Source organism: Momordica charantia (genome assembly GCF_013281855.1).
Source record: "Momordica charantia cultivar OHB3-1 chromosome 8 unlocalized genomic scaffold, Mcharantia_2.0 BLBB01000008.1, whole genome shotgun sequence".
Taxonomy (NCBI): Eukaryota; Viridiplantae; Streptophyta; class Magnoliopsida; order Cucurbitales; family Cucurbitaceae; genus Momordica; species Momordica charantia.
The window spans coordinates 31180364-31190593 of NW_028275166.1; the positions used below are offsets into that span (position 1 = coordinate 31180364).

At 35.2% G+C, this 10230-nt stretch overlaps 1 protein-coding gene across 6 annotated transcripts; it reads left to right on the plus strand.

The window, feature by feature from the left end:
* Positions 1-1089: 1089 nt before the first annotated feature.
* LOC111024710 (AUGMIN subunit 8) lies at positions 1090-9663 on the plus strand. Of its 6 annotated transcripts, none has more exons than XM_022302472.2 (7): positions 1090-1255; positions 3051-4965; positions 5735-5854; positions 6826-6942; positions 7031-7120; positions 8127-8234; positions 9333-9663. In XM_022302472.2, exons 2-7 carry the CDS (start codon positions 3199-3201, stop codon positions 9477-9479), a joined length of 2349 nt encoding a protein of 782 aa, XP_022158164.1. In that variant the 5' UTR covers positions 1090-1255; positions 3051-3198; the 3' UTR covers positions 9480-9663. The 6 variants fall into 6 exon arrangements, 5 of the variants coding, with proteins under 5 accessions (XP_022158164.1, XP_022158162.1, XP_087984232.1 ...); XM_022302470.2 differs by having other exon boundaries at positions 1101-1255; positions 3094-4965; XM_088128106.1 differs by lacking the exon at positions 1090-1255 and adding an exon at positions 2361-2959.
* Positions 9664-10230: the final 567 nt, after the last annotated feature.

The window sequence follows — 10230 nt, forward strand, 5'->3', positions numbered from 1 at the left end:
GTGGTCTTCAAAATTTAAGTCAAAATTTGAAAATTTGTATTAACGTAGTTGGTCCCATTTAATGGTCATTCGTTTTTTATTCGCTTTTTGTCATCTGTTTTTTAAATTAGAGCCTGGAACACTATGCACTTCTTTTTTTTGATATCGATTTATTAAAAACATTTTCAAAATATAAGGGAACTTTTTGAAAACTAAGGAAAATAAAAGTAGTTATAAAAAATTATTATTCTTTTCAAAATTAGTCTAATTTTTCAATTATGTTTTTATAGAATGTAACAAAAATACACAGAAATGGCGATACATCATTTAAAAGAAAAGAAAAGAAATATATATCAAACAAGGCGTTAATAAAAGCAGTTAATAATTATAAGTAACTTATCAAGTTGAATTTATGTTACTTCTCACTCGATGACAAAGAATGTTTGATAAACTTTAATTGAAAGAGATAAAAATCAAATTTTGTAGGTTGTCTTACGATAAAATAATGTTTTTATTAAATTTGAAAATGATAAACCAAATAATAAAAGAGAATGTTATCGAACAAATCATTAAAATTTAACTATTAAGTATTGGTCAGACTAAGAATATAAGTATTAAATTAGATTTAAATATCTTAATCAGTTAAACTAGTTACACCATATGCCATTAAAACAATGAAAAAGGGAAATTTATTTTTTAACGTTTACAAAGTAAATTAAAAAAATTTGAAAATTCAAGAAATAAGACGAAGATAAACTAAAAAAAAAAAGATATTTAAACATACTTATAATAATGCTAATAATTATAATTGATCATTATTATAATACCAACCTTGCCTCGAGAAAGTTGGTGGCGCCAAAACAACGACCGCCGGCGGTCCCTACCGCGTCAAAAATTCCTAACCGAAACCGTTTGTTTTTCCGCTTTTCAATTATTTATTATTCGTTTTTTTTTCTTTTACCGTCGCCGATCGGCGGCGATTCTAGTTCATTTCTTTCCAATAAATTTCATCAAAGATTAATTTCCTTGATCTATATCTTCACTCTCCGTCGATCAGTGGCCAAATCGAAAAAATCTCTCGCCCTAGGAATTTTACCGCCGATTTGCCCGCCGGCGAGTCTTCCGTCAGCCGCTGTCTCTCCGGCGATTCATCACTCTTCACGAGATCGAAGTGATTGGATTTTTGTCGGCATTTTCTTGGTGGATTGTTGTGCAGTGGAAGAAGAGTTTGGAGCTTTTTTTATCTCTCGATTGGCTGCTCTGACAGTTGATAGAGGTGAGAAAATTCTCGCCCTAGCTCTTTCTCGAGTTTGATTCTGTTGTTTGCCTGGAAATTCTGAGTGAATCAATTGATGTTTGGATGAAAATTTATGGAAATGCTTTTTGGTTAAAAGAGGCGGCAATTTTGTCGTAATTTGGGGATTTTTTTTTTCTTTCTTCTCATCTTTGATTCATTTTCTTATCGAAGAGGATTGCTGCTTAATCTGCTTCGTCCTCTTTTTGTGGATCATCGAATAAGGAAAAAGACAGGGAGAGAAGTTTTTAATTGAGACGGTAGGTAAATGGTACTCACCGTCGATTTCATTGTTTTTTAGTGAAGAGATTCTGAATGTTTTTGGAGTCAGACGAACTCTGTCTCTCACTTCAGGTCTCCCTGAGATTTCTTTTTAACTTTTCCGCAGAGAGATCGTCATGAACAGTGGGAAACCAGAACTTGTCTCCATTATCAAAGACAACCTGTTAATTTCAAATTACAGACTACCCCTCATATCTTGTTTTCTCTATCAGAATTACTTTTGAGACTGTCCCGTAAAATGTTTCTAAATCGGCTTCAGATTTCATTCTTGTTAGAGCTCTTTTCTAAACCCTATGTAACTAATTTTTCTGCGTTGCTATTATCCTTCTCGGATTTTGTTTGGAAATTTTTGTAGAATTCATGGTCTTGGGGAATGGGGATGCAATATTTCTTCTGCACGTGGGCCTCCATTCCCCCAAGAACATCAGTACCTCCAAGCTCTGCCTTTTCAAATAATCATACCAAGTAAAACTTCGTGAATACAAACAAATTTCATTATTTAATTTTTATCTGCTGAATTGTCTGTAAACTTTGGACACAAGGACAAATAGATAACTCCTAAGTATTTATTTATTGAACCCCGAGATTGATGTCCATCATATATTTTAGAAAAGTTTGATGTGTTTGAGAGATTTTTGAAACTTTTTTTTTTCTCTTTTACTTTGATTTTCAAAATCAGAATCATAGACTTCTAGGCTGTAATTTCAATAAAATTTGTTAGAAGTCTATGATTTCAAAAAAAAAAGAAAAAATAATTATTCAGTAAAATTGATTATTCATAAAGGTAAAGTAGTTACAACCTTGTTTTTACTCAGTTTTAATATCAAGTTTGAAGTGAGAGAAAGAGAGAGTGAGGTTTATTTTAATGTTCTGCCACTGCCAGTTTTGAAGTTGCTGTCTTTTCATCGTGAAAAGGAGTGTAGAGAGAAGAAGATGAGTAGGCAGTAGCGGTTGAGTGAAACCTATTTCCAGCCCATCTGACATTGGCCTTCCCGTGAGAAAACTAATGGGAAAAACACTATTTTTTAGTCTTTTACACTGAACTCCCTCTTAGTCTTATCCTACACTCCCACCACTGGAGAGACTATAACCCCACTTGCCACGGTCTGCCTCAAAGTCCAAGGGGACCCCTAGCCCATAACCGCTAATTGCTAAATGTGGTTTACCACCACAATTAAACCTCCTATGGTATTGGTAACTGCTTGTTCACGTTGTGGCAGTTTTCTCTGTTTTCCGCTACTAATTGTATTATAGTGGCAGATGTTCTATAACGTGTTCTTGACCTCCTTTTTGTTGCCCGATCTCGTTCGGTTTGGGGTTCGCTTGAAGAGAAAGCACCCATTTGCGTTATTTTGCTGTAATTGCTAAATTTTTGTTCAGCTGGATCTGGGGTCTGTAAAAGATGTATGCTTTTCCTTTCTTTTTGTTTGTGGGGTTTACTCGTTGCTTTCATGATCTGTAGCATCTGTACCGTTTTCACTTTTTGGGTGTGCAGCAGTGACAGAAATGATGCAGAGAACTTTCTCCCCTTTTTGCAGTTGGTGCTGTTTTGTTGATTGCGGGATGAATGAAGAAATCCATGACTGCCAGATGTGTTCTGATATGAAGATTTTTATCGATGTGGTCTGATTTTGATTGTGTGGATGGATGTATTTGAATCAGATTCAATAAGGAAGCATTCAGCAACAGGGGAGACCCCAAGACCTCCACTGGTTCCGGCTGAGAGAAACAATGTACTCGCCACCCGGCGCTCTCGGACGAGGGAAGTTAGTTCTAGATATAAGTCACCAACTCCCTCAGCGCGTTCCTCGCCCCGGCGCTGTGCATCGCCGAATGACTCCAGAACCGTGTCTACTTCCTCCCAATTGGTTCAGAAGAGAGCCCAATCGGCTGAGAGGAAGCGGCCCTCCACGCCCCCTTCCCCATCGAGTCCATCAACTCCGGCCAACGACTTGTCCACTGATTTAAGATTGTCTTCAAGAAGGACAGCTGGCGGTCGATTGGCTGAAGGTTTATGGCCTTCGACCATGCGGAGTTTAAGTGTCTCTTTCCAGTCTGACTCAATTTCTATTCCTGTCAGTAAGAAGGAAAAACCAGTCCCTGCTTCTCCATCTGCTGATCGAACATTGAGGCCATTTTCTAATGTCACTCACAAGCTGGTTGAAACACCTATGGTCTCAAGGAAACCTACACCGGAGAGAAAGAGGAGTCCTCTTAAAGGGAAGAATGTGACTGACCAGTTGGAGAATTCTAAGCCAATGGATGGGTTGCATACCCGGCTTATAGATCAGCATAGATGGCCAAGTAGAATTTGTGGGAAGGTGTCGTTAAATGTCTTAAGTCGAAGCGTGGATCTTACTGATAAAATAATTCGGAGTGCTGGACCACTTCCAGGAATTGGATTGTCTTCATTGAGGAGAACTGCGTCTGATTCAATGAACAAACTTTTGCAGAAATCTAGTAATGATTCTATGAGGATTCTTTCACCTGATGATGGTCTTACAACGGAAATTGGGTTGTCTTCATCAAGGAGAACTGCATCTGATTCAATGAACAAACCTTTGCAGAAATCTAATAATGATTCTACGAGGATTCTTTCACTTGATGATGGTCTTAGAACGGAAATTGGGCTGTCTTCATCGAGGAGAACTGCATCTGATTCAATGAACAAACCTTTGCAGAAATCTAATAATGATTCTAAGAGGATTCTTTCACTTGATGATGGTCTTAGAACGGAAATTGGGTTGTCTTCATCGAGGAGAACTGCATCTGATTCAATAGGCAAACCTTTGCAGAAATCTAATAATGATTCTACGAGGATTCTTTCACTTGATGATGGTCTTAGAACAGAAACTGGGTTGTCTTCATTGAGGAGAACTGCATCTGATTCAATGAACAAACCTTTGCAGAAATCTAATAATGATTCTACGAAGAATTTTTCACTTGATGATGGTCTTAGAACGGAAATTGCAACAAATTCAGTTGACGATTGTTCATCGCAGGGATCAGGAATTCCAAGGCTTGTTTCTAATGTCTTATCAGATAGGATAAAATCAACTCCTGCTGTCAGATCTCAGTCTTTGCCAACATCTGGATCCCGTCTTCTACCTTCACCCGTTAGAATCTCAGTGCCATTACCCTCTGTTTCCAGAGGATCAAGTCCAGCCCGGTCAAGACCATCAACTCCTACTAGGGGTGTCAGTCCATCTCGAACCCGGCAGACTAGTTCCAGTCAATCCAACAGTTCAACTTCGGTGCTCAGTTTCATTGCAGATTTTAAGGGTAAAAAAGGTGCTAATTATATTGAAGATGCTCACCAGCTGCGGCTATTATATAATAGATATATGCAATGGAGATTTTCTAATGCACGAGCAGAAGCATTACTTGACATGCAGAAAGCAGATGCAGAGGTGTGCATTTAATATTTGTAGAATTTAATAACCTCTTCTTTCTTATCTATCTGATCGAAGTTTTTTGCGTGAGTTACAGTTGCTATCATCACAATGTGACGGTCATATTGTGCTAAAAATTTTCTACTTGTATAGATATCTCACTGGCACGCAGGGACATTCTTTAGCTATTTTAGCAACCAATTACTTGGTTCTTCTTCATCTTATTGATGAAATGAGAGATTCGTTTGTCTGTTGGAGGTTTTGATGCTTATAATATTTCTATAGCACTTACACAAAATAACTTCATATTGTTTGGCTAGTATATGATGTATTTTACCCTCTATTTATGATTTCCATTTATCCTTTTTGGAGAATTTGTACGACTTTAAAATCAATGTTATATCATTACAATGTCCATTTAAGTAGAATTAAAGACCGTTTAGCTTGTGTTAGTGACCAAAATACTTGTCACTTCTACTTCCATTGATATGACTCCTTCGAGTAATATTTTGTTTGTATAAGGCAGTTATTTTTTCTCCGTTTGATGTAAGAAAATCTTTAAGGAAAAGAATGAGTGGTTAAACTAGTTTTGAAATTGAAGTGTCCTGTATGTAACTTGTCTATCTTATGATATTTGTTACAAATAAAATTCAAGCTACATAACTTTTTGTGGATCTCCGTGTGAGTTGTTGCTTTGTGTCTCATTCTTAGTTGTCAGTGTTGCCATAACTTCCCTGTAGACGACAAATTTTAACATTTTTACCTTTTTCTTTGTTTGGTGGCACAGAGAATGCTATATAATGTCTGGATAGCTATGCTTCGTATTTGGGATTCGGTAACCAGAGATAGGATTGATCTCCATCTGGTGAAGCTAGAGCTTAAGCTGAATAAAATCATGAACGATCAAGTAGGTCCTTTCTTTAACTTGTATGCTATGATACAAAAATGACCTTTTGACCTTTGGTTTGTCTAGATAATTTCTTAACTGTTTAGTATAAAATTTCTTTTTCCTTTCGTTGGACCGTACATGTACATAGGCACAGTGGCAGTTTTAATCTATGTACAGCATATCTGATATGAAGACAAAGCTATCTATTATGTTGGCCTTTAAGTCGTGGCAATTTATCCATTGTCTTTTACATTGTTGAGATTGGAAATCCTTAACTTCTTAATGAAATATTGAAATTGCTAAGGTACTGTTGGGTTTATGATCACGTGAAGCTTGAGTGAACACCCAGTTATTTTAGTACATTGTCTATCTACAACACTTAATAATAAGAATTTTGAAGACATGTCTTTTTTTTTTTTTTTTTGAAAATAGCTGAAGACATATCTTTAATTTTACCTACGGTGATGAAAATAATGCTAAATTGTTGAGAACCAATTACAAGCAGAATGGAACCTGTAGTGACTAGTGAGCCAAGTTGCCGATAATAAGGGCATAACTTTTGGGGATGTTTCTTTGCCATATGAATATGAACTGGGGAATTAAGTAGCAGGAACCCTAGTCAACAATCTAATAGCTTTACAGAATCTCCAAAGTGAAGATGGTACCGGTACTAAAAAAGTAGTAAGATATTTAGTATTACATAAAGAGATAAACAAGAAGTTTTGGATATTATTTATTTCAATGCTTTTATATGGGTCAATCTTTTGAAGTCTCATGTAACCTTTTTCGTTCTCGATTCATTGGTTTTGAGGATTTCTTTCTTGTTTGTTTGTTTTTTTTTTCCTTTTTGTAATCTCCGTAGCTTTATGTTGTAAGAGGACATTCAGCTCTCCTTTTAACTTTCTTTACCTCCTCTTTTTTCCTATCTAAAACAAACTTCTTTTTTTTTTGTCGAAATATAATGTTACTGATTAATAATAAAAATCCAGATGTCCTACCTTGATGAATGGGACACACTTGAGGGAGACCATATCAATTCGATGTCGGGTGCATTGTTAGATCTAGAGGCCAGCACTCTCCGAATTCCAGTAACTGCAGGGGTAACGGTATGTTAGGTTGTAAAAGTTTGTCACATTTGAAATATTTGATTATCGAATTCGTTTCGGCCTCTTTAGTAGATTTCTACTTCTGCAGGCAGATGTTGAATCATTGAAAGGTGCTATCTGCTCAGCTCTTGACGTGATGCAAGTAATGGCATCCTCCATATGCTCCTTGCTTTCAAAGGTGAGGTTTTAACCGATTCTTCTAAGTTGTAAATGATAATTTATTTAGTTCATCTCTTGATCCGTTTACTTATTTGGTAATATGACACTTTTTATTGGATTATCAATTTATAAATGGGTCTCAGGAAAATTAATAATCCTTGTAGATATGAAATTTGGAAGAAAACTATAATATTTAACTGTCACGTTAACTTGACTAAACAAAACCTTCAGAGACTGTAGAGTTCATGATTGTTTTGCCATATGAATCCTTCAGAAAATGTTGATTGGTACTTATCATCATTCATCATTTTGATACGTCTTACCAGTCATGTCCTGCTACTGGACTACTGAAGCAGTAGGCAGCCTGTTGGATTCTGATTATCTGTTGCGATCAGCAAATTGAGGCATCATTGGAAATGAATCATTGGGAGGAAATGCATGTATTTTAACAAATTTCCCTTGAGACGAACCTCGTATTAGGGGTGCCAACCAAAACTGAAAAAAACTTTAAAAGTATAAACAAAACCTATCAAGTGAAGTTGGTTCGAGTGATAACAAATATTAGTCTGTTCAGTTTCCTTAGAATTTAAAAATGGAAAATAATCATCAGTTTGGTTTTGATCGATTTCGGTTGGTTTTAGTTAGGTTGGGGCACTAAATTTCAGTTCATCTTAAATTGATAAGTTGGTTGGGCTTCGGTTTTGGCTAAAATCCTATGTGAACCGGACCAGTTACACCCTTCTTTACTCATATGTTGTTCAAACACTTGCTACACATACACAACATATCTTAGGCCCTAGATATCAGCATATGTTTGTCATCAAGGAAAACTTCATCTGATTCGTTTCAGTCATCTAATGATTTCCTTCAGTTGATGTGCTTTGTGAGAATGAGTTATTGTAGATTCCTCTTTGGTCCTTTGGTTTGAGCATGTTTTAGAGCCGTGCAGATTAACAGTTTGAGTTTCAAATAAATACCACTGTCTGGGACTTTGAGTTTCTAACAATAGCTATTCGGTGTCGTAGGTGGAGAGAATGAATGGGTTGGTTTCGGAACTTGCGGTCCTCGCTTCACGAGAGAAGGCAATGATAGATGAATGTGAATCACTGCTGGCTTCAACAACGGCAGTGCAGGTGAGAACAATATTTTCCTGCTCTTTCAATTAGGATGGCCAAATGTCACAACACAAGTATCACTTGAAATTACTGCACAAGCAAAAATCTTAATCTGAATTATAATTTTGCATGAGAATAGGAATTCATTGTGAAATAACGTATGGACTCACACCTGATAAATAATTCACCTCTTTGAAAGCTAATATATGAAACTTTTTTGGTTGATGAAAGGCAACAATTTTTTTTTTTTTTAGTCAGAACCATGTTTTCAAATTACTCATGCGTAATTGTCGTGAAAGTTTTATTGAATGGAAATTCATCAACCAATATCCTTTATCAAGCATGTTTATCAAAAGCCATAAATAGAGTGGATATCGAGTTCAAGGAACAAAGTGTTGTTTGGCAATTATTCCTCGAAAACAGTTTTTGGTTTTTAAAATAGTTTTTAAAGCAATTTTCTTGATAACTTGTGAAAGTAATCATTATTATGCATTTGGAATCTCATAACTTCAGAAGATATCTCATCTGTGTTTATCTTTATATATGACCAAAGTAACGACTCAGGGCTGTTTGGAAATGTTATGAAAACAGTTCTCTCGAGATTTGAAGTGTGCTGACTTTTCTCTGTATTCTTAGCATCAACGGGCGATTTTTCCTCTCTCTTTAAATCACTGTTCTTCCTATAGTTGTTTTCTCATAATTTTGTTCATAGACGACCTATCGTTTTAGAATATTCTTTATTTTTACCAATCATTCAAAAAATAAGCTGCTTTGAAAACAAAACAAGAAAACTGTCTTTGGAAACAATTGCCAAACAACCCATATTATTTATCCTCCAAAAAACTCCTCTCCATCAGGTTTAATACTTCGATGTTGGTTTCTAATTTTTTCTGTAATTATCAACTCGGTATTATTCTTTTGGATTGGAGTCTCCTTCATTAGTTGGACCTCCTTTCGTTGGACTGTTTTTTCTGAATGCTCTTTGTGTAGTTTGCCGTTTTTCATTTCTCTTAATGAAAAGCTCGATTCCTCATCAATGCAAAAAACATTTGGCATGGTTTCCTTTACAATGTGTATATTTAGATTTTGATGTTTTACTTGTGTATTGTGAGACAGGTAGAAGAGTACAGTCTTAGGACACATCTCATACAAATGAAACAAGCTTTGGAAAACACAACTCTAAATCTTCTTCCCCATCATTACAGCTTCAACTACAACTACAACTACAACACCACTTTCATAACCCCTCACCAACCAAGCTAACAAATCATACTTCCAAAAAATGCCACTTGTATTTGCTTCCTCCATCATAAATGTAAATTTGATTATTTATTTATTTATATATATATACACACACATCATATATATGGAAAGGAAATGCAGAAAGTTCCAAAGGCTTCCAAAAAGAATGTCAATGAAAATGGAAGTAGAAATTCTTCCATTTGTATGAGTTGGGGTAATTTATTTTCTTTTCTGTTATTTTTGGGTTATTTAATTGGTTAAGTTATGAATTTGTTTGGAACTTTGGTACTAATTTAGGGTCTCTATTGTCTAAAGAGTTTCAGTTTGGTTTTTGTGAATTAGTCGTATCTTAGTAATTGTTTTGTGTTGTTACCCCATTGAAAATATAACAATTTAGTTTATTTAATTACATAGGTAATGAGTTAATGTTATTTATTTGGTTGACTTTGTTAGTGGATAATACCAGGGTTAAGACTGAGTTGATGTTAGGTGGGTAAATAATAGTTTAGAGATAATTTGTCAGGTTCTAACACAATTGAAAGTAACTCGAAACCATGAGAATTAGATTAAAATATTTAAAACCAGAAGGACCCAATTGATATCAAGTATGAACTAAAAAAACCAAATTTGTAATTTAACCTATTTAATTTAAATGACTTATTATCGATAAAATAAATAAAATGACCTATTTAAATTTAAATGACTTATTATCGATCTTAATAAGTCATAAATTAAATAGGTTAAATTACAAATTTGTGTTACCGACCTATTT